Genomic DNA, 22,255 nt, shown 5'->3' with positions numbered 1-22,255 from the left:
TTTATTGCACATGCACAAAAATTTATGGATTTTCCATTTCAAAACCTGTCTTAAAACGTACTGAAAACGGTATCTAAAGATTCATTGATTTATATATTCGGACAATACAAATCGAATTTGAATTAGGATTATACAATATTGCAGAATGGAAACAGTTATTTGAGTAGTTAGTTCAGGAAATGCATGTCAAAATAGCTTCGCCATTTACTATTATGGATGGATTTTGTTAGCTTTTTATAATTTGACTACATAATAATATTGACGAAATAATGTAGCTGTTATTCAAAACATAAACAACAAAATTGTCCTTTCTGCTCCAAAAGGACCTTTCTGCTCATTTTCCAGTAGAGGGCTCACTCATAGAACACTCTCATAGTCCTCTATGAGGTCTCTATTCTTATCTTACCCTTTGAAACCAAGGCTTTCAATATGATTTTGCAATGCATATTTTTTTAAATAATGTATTGTCACCAGGAAAAAAGAATATTAATAAAAAGAATAATATTAAGAATATTATAAATAATCATCAACACCATAATCATTATCACAATAATAGGTTTAGAAGCATAATCATAACAATAAAGTTTCACTTTTCACTCAACATATGTGTGAAATTAAATTTCTGTTGAGAAAATAAAATGTTTTTAGTTTTTTTAAATGTGTCTTATCATGCAAAAATAGTATTTTCAAAAATACAAAATTACATTTCATTTTCTAATGGCTTTTAATTACCTTTAGAACTTTCTTCCACTTTCATTATTTTCAAACAAAAAAAGCAAACGCTGGCTTGGAAAAAAACAAATGGAGGGGGTCAATGTTGATCTACTATTGTTTCATAGTCAAAGACTTTGCATAATTTACCCCTCCCCAAACGCACAGAGGTCCAGGTTTGCATGTGACGTCACTATACGCGTGTGACATTGCTCTCTTCCCACCTCTCACTCGAGGAATAGAAGTTGTCAGCCAGGAACGGGACGGGGCAGTCTCCCACTCCATTTCTACAGCTATCGGCCTGCACTATCCCTCCTGTATGGTGGATATTATATTCAATTCTTCTTTCTTGGGTGATATGGGGGATCATTCCAAAAGTAAGTAAACATTTGTGTCTCTCTTTTTTTACTTTGACCCAGGCACATTTATGATTGATTTGATAATTAATAATATTGGCCTACTATTGGAACATTGTACGTACAATCCTATGCATATGTTTAGCGTTAAACAGACCCAGTGAATCGAAAGCAAGGCCTTTATTGTTGGTAATGGTGATATGAATACATCTTAGTAGAGGTCTGTGGTCAGTTTTAAGCGTAGGCTACGGCCCTTCATTCTGGAAATGACAAGGATGACAGAACAGGACAAGATGTATTGACAGAGTATTTAGCGAGTATGTCAGGGGGATTACATGGGTGTACGTGGTGGTAGCATAAATATACAATGTGCATTCCACAGAGAAGTCTGGAATCGCAATGTGTGTGGGCTGTGGGAGTCAGATCCACGACCAGTACATCCTGCGGGTCGCCCCGGACCTGGAGTGGCATGCTGCGTGTCTGAAGTGCGCGGAATGCAGTCAGTACCTGGATGAGACGTGCACTTGCTTCGTCCGAGATGGCAAGACATACTGCAAAAGAGATTATGTAAGGTAGGAGTTGACTAACTTTCCTCACTAACATGATTTCAGAGCTTTTGAATTTCCAAATGCCAAAATTGTGATTTGATTTAGTTACTGTACAAGAAAGTGGAACTGTATGAGAAGCTTGTTGACATTAATGCAAAACAAATGATCTATATGAGAGACAATAGCATACAGGCTAGTCAAAGTTTCTGGTTAATTTTGTAAAAATTAAATTAAAAAGGTTGTTTTATCGTAAGCATGTTTTTATGATGATTTGAGTCTAATGTTTTATGCTTGGAACGAAACGTGTGTAATATATAGGCCTAGTAGGTACAATATGAATTCCCAAACTGTTTTGATGATTTTTTGTTGCTGATGGCTATATCCTTGAAATACATTTGAGTTACTCAGCCAGGATCATAGACATTAAAACCAGGCAAGGATGCGTGAAGTCATTCCTGCTATAGGCCCATGCATTATAACATATTAAGACCAATATTCCTATGTCCTTTTCAGATTATTTGGGATTAAATGTGCAAACTGTAACATTGGCTTCTGCAGCAGCGATCTAGTGATGAGAGCTCGTGACAACGTGTACCACATGGAGTGTTTTAGGTGCTCCGTGTGCAGCAGGCATCTCCTGCCGGGGGATGAGTTCTCTCTGCGGGACGAGGAGCTGCTGTGTCGAGCTGATCATGGTTTACTGATGGAACGGGCCTCAGCGGGAAGTCCCCTCAGTCCGGGAATTATTCACTCCAGGTCTCTTCATATTGCAGGTCAGTAAAATAATATTGGTGCTAATAATAATCGCGAGAGTATAATGTTAATAACAACTAAAGGATATAACATAATAATAGGATAATAATAGGAATTATTCTTGTCTGTAAAATTGTCCTTTTATTGAGCAAGTTTTCAGACTTTTAAGCCTACTAGTTTATTAAATTACACTCATTGGTAGACTAAACAAAGTACAGCCTATTGGGTGCTGTTTGTATCTATTAAGTTGTTTAAGTTATTAGACTAAAATTATTTTAGTCAATAAGGTAACATTTAGACTTTCTGCAATGGTCGATATATTTGTGGTAATTTAGCCTATATAGACCTACTGAACGTTTAGAGTTTGTAGGTGTGAAGTTAGAAAAAGACAGAAGAGAAGACCTCGATCAAAACATAGGACTAATTCTACAACATAAAAATAATTAATGTTCTTTTAATGTAATACATTTTTGGGGAAGTTACTAGCCTATTTGCAAGGAGATGCAAACGTATATAGCCTATAGGTTTAATTAAAGTTTAACAAAGCATCTTATTAATTAGTCTATCACGAAATGACATGTATCATCCTTAGCCTATTATTAGCAGAATAGGGAGAAGAAGGTTATCATCAGCCATGTTTCCTTACGATTAATTTCTAAATTTGAATCAGTCAGTAGAAATTCAATTTTCAAATGTATTTCCTTTTGAATATTTGTCCCACAGATCCTGTGTCCGTTCGACAGCCTCCTCATCGGAACCACGTCCACAAGCAGTCTGAGAAGACCACTCGGGTGCGAACAGTATTAAACGAGAAGCAGCTCCATACTCTTCGGACCTGTTACAATGCCAACCCAAGACCAGACGCACTTATGAAAGAACAATTGGTCGAGATGACCGGACTTAGCCCAAGGGTCATCAGAGTTTGGTTCCAGAACAAACGTTGTAAAGACAAGAAGAGATCGATATTCATGAAGCAACTTCAACAACAGCATCACAGCGATAAAACGGTGAGCTTATTGAGACATTCCAATGCAACATAAACATTCCGGTCTTCTAAAAATAAAAGTGTAATTTAATGACGCGTGCCAAAATGTTGAATGCAATGCATGCATATTGCACTTTAAATGTTGAGACAACCAGATGCTGGTGAGATGTTTGTTGTGATACATTTTCGTTTTCTCTGTAGAATCTTCAGGGGCTGACGGGTACGCCTCTGGTGGCAGGCAGTCCAATTCGACACGACAACACGGTCCAAGGGAACCCAGTAGAGGTGCAGACTTACCAGCCCCCATGGAAGGCCCTGAGCGAGTTCGCCTTACAGAGTGATCTGGACCAGCCCGCCTTCCAGCAGTTGGTAGGCACCCACTTGAAAAAGAGAGCTGCACACTCTAGGCACACACACAATAATTTTGAAATAAATGAATGTTTATTCACGGAGCTGAACACCATCCACTCGATCTCTGAATCTCAATTCAGATTAGACACTGATGCTTTATTCACTCAATACAATTCTAAATAATAAATATATGCTTTTAAACATTAAATTGGAATGCTGATCGATTTACATTCTGGGCTATAATAGGCTATACATATTCTTATAGGCCTAAATAATATTTGTATCACACGAAGCAATTTGGACGCATTTTCTGTTGCAAATCCCTTTTTTATGTGTTAAAAAAAACTTTATTTAACTAAGCAAGTCAATGCAAGCTACAAGCGATATCTTCTAAAGCAACTTTGCTGATACACGAAGCAATTCAGACGCTATTGAAATTGCATGCAACATCCAATCCTTTCATACATCACGGTTTCATTTATTTGTTTGGTAATTATAACAGCATCGATATAGACAAACTGCTATCTGTACAATTTGGCTAACTAGCCAAAATGTTGCCAACCATGTTTTAACAATATAGCTAATTTAGCTAGCTAACCAAGCTAGGGATAAGCTAAGCTAGCTAACTAGCCAGTGCAGTACATTTTGAACAATTTCAGTTGAAACTGGACAGAGAATGGTCTGGGTTCACTTCTGAAATGACATGTATTGTCTGCCAGACCATGTACATAACACATGACTAGCCATTATGTCTAGAATTTCTTATACATTCCCCATTTGGCATGTATTTTCTGTCTCGGTTTGCAGCAACACTGACAGCTGTGTTGACACGACAACTGGTTGGAGTCCGGAACTGAACGATATGAGTTCTGCTCACTGATTGGACATTGCATACAATCAGTTGCATGAAATATGATTGATTTCTGTTTTGTTATGCAATGCAATTTAGACACACGGAGCAACATACATTGCGTCCAGATTGCTTCGTGTGGCATCGGCTTTAGGGTCCATATTAATAGGCTATGCAATAAAACATTTTTTGTTGCAATATTGGTTAGGAAACTACGCTAATTAAACACCTGTTTTCATCGCAGGTGTCTTTTTCTGAATCGGGCTCCATGGGTAACTCCTCCGGCAGTGATGTGACCTCCTTGTCGTCGCAGTTGCCGGACACCCCGAACAGCATGGTAGCGAGTCCGGTGGACACGTGAGACCAGCCCAACAGGTCGCTTCGAACCCCAGCATGCTCCCGCGTGTCCTGCATGAGAACTGGCCAGCTCACAGCATGGATAGGAAACTTATTTTATCTTATTTAACGAACAATAACGTTGGAATTGTCTACGAGGATACCAATTTTTCACGGATGGACCTGTCCACAGCATTGTTCAGGATCAGATGAATTTCAAGGTACCAGTGTGCGAACCAAGGCCTATAACTACAGCAGAGTCTGAGCCTCGGATCCTACATGGTTGGACATACGTGAGGATTATATCTACAAACATTCAACTTTATTATGAGCCGCTAACTTATAATGAACATATCAGAACGTTATCCATAGTGGCCAACACGGCCATCATTGTAGTTTCATCTAAATTTCCTTTGCTGGGTTGGGATCATATGGAGCCCCATGTCTCTGTATAGATGTGCATGATTTCTAGAGATTATGAATATCAAGTCTTGTAAAATATTGTAATTAAGTGGATGAGATACAAATTGTTTGAGCCTTTTAAGAAAAATTAAGTTATTGTTATTTATTGTGAGGAAAGACAGGTAATCTTAATAAACCCATATTAATTGTTTCATGTTTAATGAACTGCATGCGAAATCTCTGCAGTAATTCATTAAAATATTCACCGAAATTTCAATTGACAAAATAAATCACTTTATGTATTTATGAAACGGCTATTTCAGCACTTTATGGTAGGTTTAGGCCTAATTTAAATTATGTCGCTTTTGGGATAAAAAACGTCTGCGATTTATAATAGGCCAATATAATCTCAAATTAATTTCGAACCACTCAAAAGAAATCACTGATTTGATGTCAGTTTAGAGGACACTATTTCCGGAAATGGCTAGGGTTGTTAGACCAAACCAATTTGTAGGCTTGTCATTTTAATTGTATTGGCTATTCAAAATGGATAAAGGAGCAGCATCATATTCGGGTCAAATTCAAGCATTTGAGGCCTGCTAATCACTACGGAGAACAATTTGTTTATTGAATGGGCCTCCACATATGGATTTGCGATATGATCATTCCAGTTTCACTTGTAAAGTCACAAGTCTAGACAGAAGACAGGGCTAGGCGGCTCCTTATCTATGCTTGGCATCACCTGCAAACGATACATTGAACGGAACCACAACAAACCCACCTCTCTGTCGCTGGAGTCAGTGCTAAAGGGGACTCTCACCCTGAGAACGCTTTCTGGAGTGTCTTGGGTTTATTTTCATTTCAGCCGGAATCCCGGATAGGAATAGCCTCTGGACATGGAGTACGTCAAGCTTGCCTACGACTGACATATAGCCAACTAGACATCAACAATTTATTGTCGAGGATGAACTTTCTGAACAGAGGATGCAATAGCAGTATAATCTATTTATCACGACATGAAACGGCAATTGAAAGAAACATAGTAGGCCTCTCTGTGACGTCTGGCATCAAATCAAAAAGCCATTAAGTCTATACTCTATCTTGCTATGTCAATTATGTCAATAATTGCTATGCATCCAGTAGCCTACTGACCAATAAATCCAGGTTTCCTGCCATTATACTCCACCTAATTATTTGTCTGGAAATATTTCATTATCGTGGATAAAAACTCAGATATTTTAGAAACAAAGCATATAACGTGTTTGAGATACAGGCCTAATCAAATTAATCGCAATTTAAACCTTATTTAGGCCTAATACACATTCATAATTCACTTGACATGTTTTGCGTATTTATGTATTTATTTGCGTATAAAAGGCAATGTCTAGAATAAAGTTTAAAAAAAGGAGTCACACAGAAAATAACTTCCCTTTTATCAGATAATTATACAGGTAGTTTACAAATCTACATCCCACAATCATCCATTTAAATAGGCTAGCTGTATCTGATACTATGCGCGAATTGAATGTGAGGCTGGGCTGCTGATACACATCATTAGCCCAAACAAAAGCATCATTAATCCACTGTTGCGCCACCGAAGCGCCCTGAGCGGCGGAATGAAAATAGATAGCCTACTGTAATTTCCTCCTAAAGCATTTCAGGACTTCACCCTACCGATAACAAATTATTGGAATTTATTGGACACATTTCCCATACTAAAGTCACCAGTTGTCCTAAACTCTGGACTCAAATATAATATGCTGTGTAATTAATTAGGCTACTCTACAGGTTGATGCATACACAATTGGGGTGTACTTCTTAAGGTAACTCCCAACGGTAAATTGAGACCCGACCGAGTAATTTTTTTATTTTTATTCACAAGTCCCCCTGATGTGAGGCCCGCAAGCAATTGACTAAATGGTAAGTCTGCCACTGACCGTAGTAGCTAGCGCTTGCAGGTGAATTTCAGAACTTTGCCTGAGAGCATAAGTTTACCACAGAATGCAAAGTGCATGAGTAATGTTTTTGAGAGTTTTACAGATTTACTATCCCTTAATATGAGAGACCTCTTCAGTTGAGATAAAAGTTGAAGAGATGCTTGGCATGTAAGAAATGCTCAACAGCAGTGAGAATATACCCTGCCCTGTACAGGCTTGCACACAAACACTGAAAATAATTATTAAATTGTGCATTGTTTATATGAAAGTTTTATTTCTAGAAACGATCCACTGGTTAGTCTCCTTGTTGGGAGCTATGAAATACAGTGCTGAAAGTCTACACACCCTTGCACTGTTCTGTTCTCACAATCCTAAGCCTTAAATTTAAATCTAAAAATGGATTCAATTAGGATTTCCCCCCACTGAAATACACAACCTAATCAACATTTTCAGAGTAAAATATATATTTTTAGAATTTTTCTGAAAGTAATAAAAAACAAAAAACAAAGTTTTGATTGTGAAGGTCTTCACACCCCCAGCTGTCGCACATATAAATAAGTTCAGGAGAAAATATTGTAATAAAAAAAATTAAAAAAAATTGTTCAAGGAGGTCCATGTGTTTGCAAAAGTGGTTCTCATGATATAAGAACAACTTCTCTTGTGTCTGTATGGTCCCTCAATTGGAGGGTGAATGTCAAACAATGATTCAACCTCAGAGCCACCAATGAGCTTTAAAAGCATGTCTGGGATACATTTTCAGACAGGCATAGATCAGGGGAGGTTCAGAAATAATCACAAGACACTGAATATCCCTTTGTGTAAGGTCAAGTATGGTAATTCTTCTGTGGATGGTGTATCATATCACCCAGACACCGCAAAGATCTGGCCATCCTTCCCAACGGAGTTGCGAGAATGGAAACTGCTCAGGGACATCAATATGGCTCATTTTCAGCTAATTTATCACCTGATTTAGTTAACAAAAGGCACAGCTCAATAGGTGGTCCTGTGTGGCACAGTTGGTAGAGCATGGCGCTTGTAACACTAGGGCTGTGGGTTTGATTCCCATGGGGGAGCAGTACGAAACTGTATACACACTACTATAAGTATGGCAGAAGTGTGTGGGGATCTGTCCTCTTCTGTTCCCGCAAGCAAGGGGGGAGGCTCCTTGAAGTTTGCAGTTGTGTAAACTATTTTGGTAATTTTGTTATACCCTTAAAGACATCCTCCTGCAATTTATTAACTTTTACTGTTGAAAAGCGATATCCCAAGTGTAAATACAGTAAAAGTGTTTTTTAGACAACTGGAAACTTCAAGGAGTAGGGCATTTAAGGATTTGGTCTGATGTGAATCCATGATGTCATCGACTTCCCCCCCTTGCTTTAGGAACAATTGAGGACAAAAGAGGAAAGGCCCAACACCCACTTGTGCCATGCCATGATTTACCTGGACCACCTAATGAGATGTGCCTTTTGGAAATAAGGTGTTAAATGAGGTGAAAAGGAGTGCCATTTTAAGTGTGTGTACATTATTGTATTTACAGTGCATTCAGAAAGTATTCAGATCCCTTGACGTTTTCCACATTGTGTTACAGCCGGAATTCAATTTTCTTTTTCTTCTCACCTATCTACACACAATAATGACAAAGAGAAAACATGTTAGTAGAAATGTTTGCAGATTTATTGAAAATTAAATACAGAAATATCTAATTTCTCATATTTCGCTAAAAAAGTTTTTTTTTAAAGTTTAGCAAATTTATCAAAAATAAAAACCCTTACTCAGTACTTTGTTGAAGCACATTTAGCAGCGATTACAGCCTCAAGTGTTCTTGGGTATGACGTTACATGCTTGGCACACCTGTATTTGGGGAATTTCTCCCATTCTTCTCTGCAGATCCTCTCAAGCTCTGTCACGTTGGATGGGGAGCGTCGCTGCAGTTATTTTCAGGTCTCTCCAGAGATGTTTGATCGGGTTTAAGTCCGGATTCTGTCTGGGCCACTCAAGGACATTCAGAGACGTGTCCCAAAGCCAATATTGTGTTGTTTTGGCTGTGTGCTTAGGGCCATTGTGCTGTTGGAAGGTGAACCTTCGCCCCTTCCATCTGGCCACTCTACCATAAAGGCCTGATTAGTGGAGTGCTGTAGAGATGGTTGTCCTTCTGGAAGGTTCTCCCATCTCCACAGAGTTACTCTGGAGCTCTGTCAGTGACCATCGGGTTCTTGGTCACCTCCCTGACCAAGGCCCTTCTCCCCCAATTGCTCAGTTTGGCCGGGCGGCCAGCTCTAGGAAGAGTCTTGGTGGTTCCAAACTTCTTCCATTTAAGAATGATGGAGGCCACTGTTCTTGGGGACCTTCAATGTTGCAGAAATGTTTTGGTACCCTTCCCCAGATCTGCGCCTTGAAAGAATCCTGTCTCTGAGCGATACGGACAATTCCTTCAACCTCATTTTTTGGGTTTTGCTCAGACATGCACTGCCAACTGTGGGATCTTATTTAGACAGGTGTGTGCCTTTCCAAATCATGTCCAATTATTTGAATTTACCACAGGTGGACTCCAAGTTGTAGAAACATCAAGGATGATGAATGGAAACAGGATGCACCGGAGCTCAATTTCGAGTCTCATCGCAACGTGTCTGAATACTTATGTAAATACGGTATTTCTGTTTTTATAAAAAACATTTTTTGCTTTGACATTATGGGGTATTGTGTGCAGATTGATGAGGAAACATTTTTATTTAATCCATTTTAGAATAAGGCTGTAACGTAACAACATTTTGAAAACACAAAGGGGTCTGACTACTTTCCGAATGCACTGTATACTTGGGAATTCGTTTTTTCAAAAGGAAAAGTAAAAAAATAGCAGGAGTGCATATTTAAGATTATTTTAAAAGCCACATAAATCATTGGCTGAGCTGAGAGAACTGTGCATGGATCAACAACATTGAATTCACTCCACATTACTGGCCTGGGTATGACAAAGTCAAATGAAGGAATCCTGTGTAAAAAAAATCCATTCCAAATCACGTTTGCAACAAGGCCGTTAAGTAACACTGCAAGAACACATGGCAAAGAAATACACTTTTTGGCCTATATTAGAAACTTCAGGTTTGGGTCAAATCCAAATAATCACAAGAGTGGAACCACAGAACAACGAGATAGATATTTCACCGGATGTACACAACCGGTCAAAAGTTTTGGTACACCTACTCATTCAAGGGTTTTTCTTTATTTTAACTATTTTCTACATCGTAGAACAATAGTGAAGACATCACAACTATGAAATAACACATATGGTATCATGTAGTAACCATAAAATAAAAAATAAGAGTTCAACAAATCAAAATATATTTTATATTTGAGATTCTTCAAATACAAAATATATTTTATATTTGAGATTCTTCAAATAGCCACCCTTTACCTTGATGACAGCTTTGCACACTCTTGGCATTCTCTCAACCATCTTAACCTGGAATGCTTTTCCAACAGTCTTAAATCAGCTTGAGACAAGTTTTGATTATTGCTGTTCTTCAATGATTCCCAATCAAATTTATAATGGATGCCCTAAGAGTTCTGCAAAGTTGTTAGAATCTGATTCACAACTGTAATTACTGCCAAAGGTGCTTCCATCAAGTTGACTCTGGGGAGTGAAGACATTTGCAATCAAGACATTTTTATACACACACATATAGGTATGTGTGTATATATTTATACATGTGTGTATATACACACACATATAGGTATGTGTGTATATATTTATATATGTGTGTATATACACACACATATATATTACATTTACATTTAAGTCATTTAGCAGACGCTCTTATCCAGAGCGACTTACAATATATATATATATACACTGCTCAAAAAAATAAAGGGAACACAATGTAACTCCAAGTCAATCACACTTCTGTGAAATCAAACTGTCCACTTAGGAAGCAACACTGATTGACAATAAATTTCACATGCTGTTGTGCAAATGGAATAGACAAAAGGTGGAAATGATAGGCAATTAGCAAGACACCCCCAAAAAAGGAGTGATTCTGCAGGTGGTGACCACAGACCACTTCTCAGTTCCTATGCTTCCTGGCTGATGTTTTGGTCACTTTTGAATGCTGGCGGTGCTCTCACTCTAGTGGTAGCATGAGACGGAGTCTACAACCCACACAAGTGGCTCAGGTAGTGCTGTTCATCCATGATGGCACATCAATGCGAGCTGTGGCAAAAAGGTTTGCTGTGTCTGTCAGCGTAGTGTCCAGAGCATGGAGGCGCTACCAGGAGACAGGCCAGTACATCAGGAGACGTGGAGAAGGCCGTAGGAGGGCAACAACCCAGCAGCAGGACCGCTACCTCCGCCTTTGTGCAAGGAGGAGCAGGAGGAGCACTGCTCCTGCAAAATGACCTCCACAGCAGGCCACAAATGTGCATGTGTCTGCTCAAACTGTCAGAAACAGACTCCATGAGAGTGGTATGAGGGCCCGACGTCCACAGGTGGGGGTTGTGCTTACAGCCCAACACCGTGCAGGACGTTTGGCATTTGCCAGAGAACACCAAGATTGGCAAATTCGCCACTGGCGCCCTGTGCTCTTTACAGATGAAAGCAGGTTCACACTGAGCACGTGACAGACGTGACAGAGTCTGGAGACGCCGTGGAGAACGTTCTGCTGCTTGCAACATCCTCCAGCATGACCGGTTTGGCGGTGGGTCAGTCATGGTGTGGCATTTCTTTGGGGGGCCGCACAGCCCTCCATGTGCTCGCCAGAGGTAGCCTGACTGCCATTAGGTACCGAGATGAGATCCTCAGACCCCTTGTGAGACCATATGCTGGTGCGGTTGGCCCTGGGTTCCTCCTAATGCAAGACAATGCTAGACCTCATGTGGCTGGAGTGTGTCAGCAGTTCCTGCAAGAGGAAGGCATTGATGCTATGGACTGGCCCGCCCGTTTCCCAGACCTGAATCCAATTGAGCACATCTGGGACATCATGTCTCGCTCCATCCACCAACGCCACGTTGCACCACAGACTGTCCAGGAGTTGGCAGATGCTTTAGTCCAGGTCTGGGAGGAGATCCCTCAGAAGACCATCCGCCACCTCATCAGGAGCATGCCCAGGCGTTGTAGGGAGGTCATACAGGCATGTGGAGGCCACACACACTACTGAGCCTCATTTGGACTTGTTTTAAGGACATTACATCAAAGTTGGATCAGCCTGTAGTGTGGTTTTCCACTTTAATTTTGAGTGTGACTCCAAATCCAGACCTCCATGGGTTGATACATTTAACTTCCATTGATAATTTTTGTGTGATTTTGTTGTCAGCACATTCAACTATGTAAAGAAAAAAGTATTTAATAAGAATATTTCATTCATTCAGATCTAGGATGTGTTATTTTAGTGTTCCCTTTATTTTTTTGAGCAGTGTATATATATACATACATACATACACACACACATAATATATACACACATATATATATACATATATATACACACACACACACACATATATAAATATTTACACACATACATATACAGTTGAAGTCGGAAACTTACATACACCTTAGCCAAATACATTTAAACTCAGTTTTTCACAATTCCTGACATTTAATCCGAGTAAAGATTCCATGTCTTAGGTCAGTTAGGATCACCACTTTATTTTAAGAATGTGAAATGTCAGAATCATAGTAGAGGGAATGATTTATTTCATCTTATATTTCGTTCATCACATTCCCAGTGGGTCAGAAGTTTACATACACTCAATTAGTATTTGGCAGCGTTGCCTTTAAATTGTTTAACTTGGGTCAAACGTTTCGGGTAGCCTTCCACAAGCTTACCACAATAAGTTGGGTGAATTTTGAACCATTCCTCCTGACAGAGCTGGTGTAACTGAGTCAGGTTTGTAGGCCTCCTTGCTCACACACGCTTTTTCAGTTCTGCCCACAAATTTTCTATGGGATTGTGATGGCCACTCCAATACCTTGAATTTGTTGTCCTTAAGCCATAACTTTGGAAGTATGCTTGGGGTCATTGTCCATTTGGAAAACCCATTTGCGACCAAGCTTTAACTTCCTGACTGATGTCTAGAGATGTTGCTTCATTATATCCACATAATTTTCCTGCCTCATGAAGCCATCTATTTTGTGAAGTGCACCAGTCCCTCCTGCAGCAAAGCACCCCCACAACATGACGCCGCCACCCCCATGCTTCACGGTTGGGATGGTGTTCTTCAGCTTGCAAGCCACCCCTTTTTCCTCCAAACATAACAATGGACATTATGGCCAAATAGTTATATTTTTGTTTCATCAGACCAGAGGACATTTCTCCAAAAAGTACGATCTTTGTCCCCATATGCAGTTGCAAACCGTAGTCTGGCTTTTTATGGCGGTTTTGGAGCAGTGGCTTCTTCCTTGCTGAGCAGCCTTTCAGGTTATGTCGATATAGGACTCATTTTATTGTGGATATATATACTTTTGTACCCATTTCCTCCAGTATCTTCACAAGGTCATTTGCTGTTGTTCTGGGATTGATTTGCACTTTTCGCACCAAAGTACGTTCATCTCTAGGAGACTGGATGGTCCCATGGGTTTTATACTTGCGTACTATTGTTTGTACAGCTGAACATGGTACCTTCAGGCGTTTGAAAATTGCGCCCAAGAATAAACCAGACTTGTGGAGGTCTACAATCTACAACAAGTCTTGGCTGACTTTTGATTTTCCCTTGATGTCAAGCAAAGAGGCACTGAGTTTGAAGGTAGGGCTTGAAATACATCCACAGGTACACCTCCAATTGACTCAAATGATGTCAATTAGCCTATCAGAAGCTTCTAAAGCCATGACATAATTTTCGGGAATTTTCCAAGCTGTTTAAAGGCACAACTTGGTGTATGTAAACTTCTGACCCACTGGAATTGTGATACAGTGAATTATAAGTTAACTAATCTGTCTGGAAACAATTTTTGGAAAAATTACTTTTGTCATGCACAAAGTAGATGTCCTAACCGACTTGCCAAAACTATAGTTTGTTAACAAGAAATTTGTGGAGTGGTTGAAAAACGAGTTTTAATGACTCCAACTATATATATATAATATGTGTATATGTGTGCGTGTGTGTATATATATATAATATATATATATATATATATATATATATATATATATATACACACACACACACACACACACACACACACACACACTTAGAAAAGGTTCTATACATTTTCTTTCACTTTGAACATACCAGTAGGAAAAAATTCAAATAATTGAATCCCTTTTTAGATTGAATTTTAAGGCAGCAAAATGTGAAAACTGTGCAAGGGGTGTGTAGACTTTCGCTAGGCACTATGTATTTGGGGTTTGATGGGGCTGCTTCAGGTGAGAGAAAAGGACTGACTGAGCCTGGTAAACCGAGTATGGTATAGAGAAGGCCCAGCCATTTTAATTTTAACCCAGCTCCTCACACCACCTGGGATACTAATCACTATAACAAATGTTATAGTATGCTGTACGAGCAGAAAGTTACACAGGTAGAGAGGCTACAGTCCGTACAGTCCATTGTCACTTGACTATCAGTATAACGTAGAGAAATTACTGAGACTTGAGTGAGCTGCACAGTCTGTAGTTAAAAATAATTGGAGTACAATGAACGATTCTAATAATAAATAATTTATTAATGGGATAGAAATGTAAATTATTCAATAAATTATATTATTTTGTAAGTGCTTCACAACAAGAACAAGGAAAACATTTGTACTTGAAAAACTGGACAGCTCCCACTTAGAGCAAATCTAAATGTACAGAATAAACACAAACAGGCTATGTAACTTATTGGAGTACAAAACTGTCCAACGCCTGTAAAATAACTGTAGGGAAAAAACATTCTGGGCAGGTCATTCACATCTTAACCGGATATGAAAATAATAAAGGAATTAACAGGAAGTACAGTATTATTGATGAACATGTTGTCATCTAATCATCAAGAGAGTGCTTTTGATTATCTCTGCTCTTTTCTGCTACGTTGTCATCCACAGACACACAACACAAAAACATGACTAGGTTTGGACAGGGAACATCATTATTGTGCGTGACTCAGGGAAGAATACACAAGATGCACACGTCCAACTCAAACTTTTCTGCAATCTCCCATGGACATGGATGGATGACTTACATGAACATTTGAGTTAGACACAAACATCTCAAGTTAGGATTCAGCCCTTGAATTCTAGGATTTCAAGAGTTTTGGCAAAGCTAATAAACTGCATTTACGAATAAGCCCATGTGCAGACTTCAAATCTAAATGGAAAAGTATGTAGTGTAGAATGGAGGGTGAAGTGTATCTATTTTGTAGTGTTTTTCACGTGTATATCCCTGTTAGAGGATGGCGTGCAACTCTGAATTAGTCCTCCTGCTTCTTGAGGAAGAACTGCAGTGCCGAGTCCCACTGGTCTCTAGGAAAGCGGTTGGATAGCTCACAGTAATCCAGCAGCTGAGACACTTTGTCTGCATGGTGACAAAGCAAAGGAATAAAAGATAATTATAATGTGTCTGAAGGAGAAGCTTCAGGATTCTTCACTAATGTTAAAGAATTTGATCAATTGATTAAAATAGTCCCAATGAAATCATGTATGTATTTTAAATATTTCAATTGCAAAATTGTAAAGTATTACTTTATGGTCAACTTTCTTAATAAATATACGTGGACTATACTCATGCACAACTACGCTAACATTTTTTATCTACCTGCTTGTTGCGTTCTGTTGTCTGGATGGTTCTCGCTTGAGGCACAGTCCTGGAGGAAATAAAATAGGAACGTGTCAGTGATCCACAGCATTAAGACAGGAGTACAGGTGGAGGCCAGACACCATTCTCCACCAGCTGTGAATAAATGGAAGAGTGTGTGGTTAATCTTATCCACCAAAAGATAATTCATCAGGCTTGAAACTAACCAAACTCAGATACTAACAGATAACTTGAACTTAAAAAACAAGCTTTTCAATACATTTTGCAATGATGTCATTGATCTTGCTTTGTAGTATACTCCTCTGGTAAACACACACAGTATTGAAGCATGTAAAGATGTCACAATGTACTCAAAATGTTTTAATCGGAACCATATCCGTAATACTATTAGCATTGCAAAAGCACTAGTTTTAGCTTAATCTCAGGTTAATTGTAAAATAAATAATGACATAAGGCAGGAGACACTATATATCACCCTCTATAGTGCGAGCTAATCTTAGTGTAAATAATAGTATTAGCTGGGCGGTGAGAGGGGAGGAGACAGCTTGTTTACCGGAGGCTAAACCCCTGGCAGGTAAATCCACTGAGGAAGCCATCCATCTGTGTTGGTGATAAACATTCACCGGAAGGCGACAGACATGAAAACAGAAAGACTGACTAAAGAACTGTGGGTCTGTTATTTATTTGAAAAGGGTCGCCAAAACATGTGTACGCGTCTGTGTTACCTGTATGAAGGTGGCCAGCAGCACACAGCTCATCTCCTGTTGCAGGATGACCTTGTTCTGGGGGTTGTTGTAGCAGGCTGAGATGAGTGAGGGGAAGAGCACTTTGATGAGGCGCGGGTGGCTGAAGTACTGGAAGGGCAGCTGACACAGTTTCTGCAGCACACTGGGCTGGCGGCCAGACTGCACTATCACCTGGAACACACACACAGAGTAGGGCCAGTCAACCAGTCAGTCAGCGGCAGTGCCAACTGTAAACTACCACCCTGCACACACCTCCCACCCGTAAATCTGCTACTAAAGCATCACACAAACACCCATTAGGAGGACAACTGGAGGGCACAGCCTCCCACCACACAATTACGGGCTAAAAAACGCAATGGGATGTTGTTGTTCTTCCTTTGAACCGCAAGTACAGTGCCTTCAGAAACTATTCATACACCTTGACTTATTCCAAATTTTGTGTTACAGCCGGAATTCAATTTATTTATTTTCTTCTCAACCATCTACACACAATAATGACAAAGGGAAAACATGTTTGTAAAATGTTTGCACATTTATTGAAAATTAAACACATAAATCTCATTTACATACAGTGGGGAGAACAAGTATTTGATACACTGCCGATTTTGCAGGTTTTCCTACTTACAAAGCATGTAGAGGTCTGTCATTTTTATCATAGGTACACTTCAACTGTGAGAGACGGAATCTAAAACAAAAATCCAGAAAATCACATTGTATGATTTTTAAGTAATTAATTTGCATTTTATTGCATGACATAAGTATTTGATCACCTACCAACCAGTAAGAATTCCGGCTCTCACAGACCTGTTAGTTTTTCTTTAAGAAGCCCTCCTGTTCTCCACTCATTACCTGTATTAACTGCACCTGTTTGAACTCGTTACCTGTATAAAAGACACCTGTCCACACACTCAATCAAACAGACTCCAACCTCTCCACAGTGGCCAAGACCAGAGAGCTGTGTAAGGACATCAGGGATAAATTGTAGACCTGTACAAGGCTGGGATGGGCTACAGGACAATAGCCAAGCAGCTTGGTGAGAAGGCAACAACTGTTGGCACAATTATTAGAAAATGGAAGAAGTTCAAGATGACGGTCAATCACCCTCGGTCTGGGGCTCCATGCAAGATCTCACCTCGTGGGGCATCAATGATCATGAGGAATGTGAGGGATCAGCCCAGAACTACACGGCAGGACCTGGTCAATGACCTGAAGAGAGCTGGGACCACAGTCTCAAAGAAAACCATTAGTAACACACTACGCCGTCATGGATTAAAATCCTGCAGCGCACGCAAGGTCCCCCTGCTCAAGCCAGCGCATGTCCAGGCCCGTCTGAAGTTTGCCAATGACCATCTGGATGATCCAGAGGAGGAATGGGAGAAGGTCATGTGGTCTGATGAGACAAAAATAGAGCTTTTTGCTCTAAACTCCACTCGCCGTGTTTGGAGGAATAGAAGGATGAGTACAACCCCAAGAACACCATCCCAACCGTGAAGCATGGAGGTGGAAACATCATTCTTTGGGGATGCTTTTCTGCAAAGGGGACAGGACGACTGCACCGTATTGAGGGGAGGATGGATGGGGCCATGTATCGCGAGATCTTGACCAACAACCTCCTTCCCTCAGTAAGAGCATTGAAGATGGGTCGTGGCTGGGTCTTCCAGCATGACAACGACCCGAAACATACAGCCAGGGCAACTAAGGAGTGGCTACGTAAGAAGCATCTCAAGGTCCTGGAGTGGCCTAGCCAGTCTCCAGACCTGAACCCAATAGAAAATCTTTGGAGGGAGCCGAAAGTCCGTATTGCCCAGCGACAGCCCCGAAACCTGAAGGATCTGGAGAAGGTCTGTATGGAGGAGTCGGCCAAAATCCCTGCTGCAGTGTGTGCAAACCTGGTCAAGAACTACAGGAAACGTATGATCTCTGTAATTGCAAACTAAGGTTTCTGTACCAAATATTCAGTTCTGCTTTTCTGATGTATCAAATACTTATGTCATGCAATAAAATGCAAATTAATTACTTAAAAATCATACAATGTGATTTTCTGGATTTTTGTTTTAGATTCCGTCTCTCACAGTTGAAGTGTACCTATGATACAAAGCATGTAGAGGTCTGTAATTTTTAAGTAGGAAAACCTGCAAAATTGTCAGTGTATCAAATACTTGTTCTCCCCACTGTAAGTATTCACACCCGAGTCAAAACTTTGTAGAAACAACTGGATTGTGCAACATTTGCCCATTATTCTTTAAAAAAATTTAAGCTCTGTCAAATGGTTGTTGATCATTGCTAGACAACCATTTTCAGGTCTTGCCATAGATTTTCAAGTAGATTTAAGTCAAAACTGTAACTCGGCCACTCAGGAACATACACTGTCTTCTTGGTAAGCAACTCCGTGTTTAGATTTGGCCTTGTGTTTTAGGTTATTGTCCTGCTGAAAGGTGAATTCATCTCCCAGTGTCTGGTGGAAAGCAGACTGAACCAGGTTTTCCTCTAGGATTAGGATTTTGCTTGTGCTTAGCTCCATTCTGTTTATTTTTTATCCTGAAAACCTCCCCAGTCCTTAACGATTACAATCATACCCATAACATGATGCAGCCACCACTATGCTTGAAAATATGGAGTGGTACTCAGTAATGTGTTATATTGGATTTGCCCCAAACACAACAATTTGTATTCAGGACAAAAAGTTAATTGTTTCGCTACATTTTTGAACCATTACTTTAGTGCCTTGTTGCAAACAGGATACATGTTTTGAAATATTTATATCTGTACGCGCTTCCTTCTTTTCACTCTGTCAATTAGGTTAGTATTTTGGAGTAACTACAATGTTGTTGATCAATCCTCAGTTTTTTCCTATCACAGCCATTAAACTCAAACTGTTTTAAAGCCACCATTGGCCTCATGGTGAAATCCCTGAGCGATTTCCTTCCTCTCCAGCAACTGAGTTAGGAAGGACGCCTGTATATTTGTAGTGACTGGGTGTATTGATACACCATCCAAAGTGTAATTAACTTCACCATGCTCAAAGGGATATTCAATGTCTACTTTTTATTTTTACCCATCTGCCAATAGGTGCACTTCTTTGCAAGGCATTGGAAAACCTCCCTGGTCTTTGTGGTTGAATCTGTTTTTGAAATTCACTGCTCGACTGGACCTTGCAGATAATTCTGTGTGTGGGGTACAGAGATGAGGTAGTCATTCAAAAATCATGTTAAACACTATTGCTTATTAGGCTTGCCTAACTTATTAAGGCTTGCCATAACAAAAGGGGTTGAATACTTATTCACTCAAGACATTAAAGCTTTTAATTAATTAGTAAAAATGTATAGAAACATAACTCCAATGACATTAGGGTGTATTGTGTGTAGACCAGTGACAATAAATCTGTTTAATCAATTTTTAAATCAGGCTGTAACAACAAAATGTGGAAAAAGTGAATACTTTCTGAAGGCACTGTAATTGCTGAGCTGTTGTTAAATGAAGGCAATGAGAAATATTAAATGTGAAAAATCTTCTGAATGAGAAAGATCTTGACTTCATTATCAAAAGATACAGGCTTTTATGTTTTACCAGGTTATAGTTGTCTCCAATTGTGCGAGTGTCATTGGGATATTGAACAGCAGACTATATTCCTGTGTGTATGCTCTGTGCAGTTGAGGTTGAAAGGGCATGCACAGTGCAGGGGTAGGGGGAAGGGTGAGCAGACCTCCACTGTAGCCTTGCCACCACCACTTTAAGAAATTAGCAATACCATTACTGGCGTTCTCACCTGGCTGACATCCTGCTCCCCTTTACCAGAGCCCGTCAATCACACTATTACATCCGGACCACCAATATTAAAACCAAATCCCTCCCAGCCTAGTTTGATTAGAGGGGGACTGGTCCAAAGGAATTGGTCCTGGCCTAATGCTCAGGGCATCTTCCCAGAGCCTGGGAAGGCAAACCGGGGGGTCACCAGAGTAAATCCTGGCTGGAAAAACACCCCACTGCTTTACAGGTACAGAGACCCGGGCTAGGGCTTAACTGAAATAGGAACCAGAAGGGCAGGGTGAGGTCTCTTGGCCACAGTGACATAAATTAAGAGGATTTACAAGATTCAGAGAATACACTAACAATACTCTTCCAATGCATTCTCTCTTTGATAATGCACTTTAAGGTTTAAGGGTAGGATAAACAAAACCATCATTCACTGCTTTTATCATTTCAAGCTGAAGCTCCTCAAAGCTGTGTTCTACAGCAGCGTTCAAACGGGCCACAGGAGATGCCTCTTCCTATTAACGTCTGTTTAAAGATTCTTTACTGACCAGCTGAAACAAACCACTGAATAACCTTTTTAGGGGAGTTAATGCTCCCCTGGCACTCAACTAAAGCAAATTCTCAATGAGAGAGATTAATTCACAAACATGCAGGTTCACTAGGAGGATACTGAAACACCCTGTATTTTCACATTGTCATGTAATGTTCTCACCAAAGGAATGTCTCGAGCTCCACCATAGCTTGTCCACTGACCAGAGGAAGATCTGGTTGTTTTCAAAATGGAGCTGCTTATTTTCAGTATAGGAGCGAAAGTTGCAGGATTTATGTGCTAAGTTAACAAGATTCTAGATCACCGAATCAATCTTTACCGTTGCAACACTGCCCGAGGAGGAACTGGCAGAGAGAAAGGTCATACATTTGATTATGAGATCCCAGGTAAAGGAATCTTTCATCAGAACATTGAAAAACACACAAACACTGCAGACTAACAATTTGTTGTTGCAGGGCCAGCTGCTGGACGTCATAATCCAGAGCCTTTATAGGTCTCAGAGATTCAGAAGCCAGTATCTGTGTTGGGGCCGATGCTCTAAGGAGACTCAACCCACAAATCATACAGCACTCTCATAATCCTTCTACTACACAGTGTTCCAACTTCCGCTACCTAAACACATTGTCCACCCTCAAGTGCACGCTGCAGGTAGACATAAAACAAAGCCAACTGGCAGCCACAGACCAAAGGTCACTTAGTCCTAGAGAAACCAAGTCTACAGCCAACTTTCCACGCCTCTCCAGGCGAAGAGCAATAGCAGTGCTCCAAACAGGGATAAGGCCTCCGCCCAGTCTCTCCCTGCCCACTGGAAGTATCTATTCAAACCCTGACATCATAAAAGGACCAGCAAGCGTCTGAAGCCATGAATCAGGCCTCAGTTTAACACAGACCTGTAAAGCTCAAGTGCCTGGTAGCTCTGGTGTGTCTTAACTACAGAGACCTGGCTTTTCAAACAGGCCTGCTCTTTTATGACACTCCATTACATAATCACCTTGCTGTACACCGACAACAAAGAGTGTGTAAAGTTAATGTTCCGAAACACAAACAAAACCTCAGGAATGCCCAAGTTGAAGCGGAAACCAAGCTGAACAGTTCAATGCTGTACAGATGTCAGTGTAGAATTGAGAACACGCATCACACTGGCAAAAAAAGGCCATGCAAAAACTAAGGTTAGTGTGCTAGATTTTACAACTTTTAAAGATCCAAAGCGATCATGTACTATACATCCAGCATATCTTTGATTTGCGACAC

At 40.1% G+C, this 22,255-nt stretch overlaps 2 protein-coding genes across 8 annotated transcripts in view; one reads left to right on the top strand and one right to left on the bottom strand.

Annotated features, from left to right (window-relative positions):
- The first annotated feature begins 952 nt into the window (after positions 1-952).
- Positions 953-5,598, top strand: isl2a (ISL LIM homeobox 2a). 2 transcript variants are annotated; one of them, XM_071416905.1, is made up of 6 exons: positions 953-1,088; positions 1,450-1,639; positions 2,129-2,388; positions 3,092-3,375; positions 3,555-3,722; positions 4,799-5,598. In XM_071416905.1, the coding sequence occupies exons 1-6, from the start codon at positions 1,031-1,033 to the stop codon at positions 4,913-4,915; spliced, it is 1,077 nt and encodes a 358-aa protein (XP_071273006.1). In that variant the 5' UTR covers positions 953-1,030; the 3' UTR covers positions 4,916-5,598. The 2 variants fall into 2 exon arrangements, with proteins under 2 accessions (XP_071273006.1, XP_071273007.1); XM_071416906.1 differs by lacking the exon at positions 953-1,088 and having other exon boundaries at positions 1,497-1,634.
- Positions 5,599-10,433: 4,835 nt separating this feature from the next.
- Positions 10,434-22,255, bottom strand: part of scaper (S-phase cyclin A-associated protein in the ER) — a 141,050-nt gene continuing 129,228 nt past the window's right edge. For all 6 annotated transcript variants that reach the window (XM_071416898.1, XM_071416899.1, XM_071416904.1 and 3 more), the window contains 3 exons: positions 16,681-16,872; positions 15,956-16,004; positions 10,434-15,715 (listed from right to left, as the gene is read on the bottom strand). In XM_071416898.1, coding sequence (XP_071272999.1) covers positions 15,612-15,715; positions 15,956-16,004; positions 16,681-16,872 — 345 coding nt within the window. In that variant the 3' untranslated portion in view covers positions 10,434-15,611. The remainder of the gene's footprint in view (positions 15,716-15,955; positions 16,005-16,680; positions 16,873-22,255) is intronic.

This window comes from Salvelinus alpinus, chromosome 9, assembly GCF_045679555.1.
Source record: "Salvelinus alpinus chromosome 9, SLU_Salpinus.1, whole genome shotgun sequence".
NCBI lineage: Eukaryota > Metazoa > Chordata > Actinopteri > Salmoniformes > Salmonidae > Salvelinus > Salvelinus alpinus.
The sequence above is the reverse complement of the archived record's forward strand: the minus strand, read 5'-3'. Positions and strand labels throughout refer to the sequence as shown.

Coding starts and splice junctions, on each gene's coding strand:
- isl2a (XM_071416905.1), top strand. CDS start 1,031: ATGGTGGATATTATATTCAATTCTTCTTTCTTGGGTGATATGGGGGAT. Junction 1,640..2,128: donor TGCAAAAGAGATTATGTAAG/GTAGGAGTTGAC, acceptor TGTCCTTTTCAG/ATTATTTGGGATTAAATGTG. Junction 3,723..4,798: donor AGCCCGCCTTCCAGCAGTTG/GTAGGCACCCAC, acceptor TTTTCATCGCAG/GTGTCTTTTTCTGAATCGGG.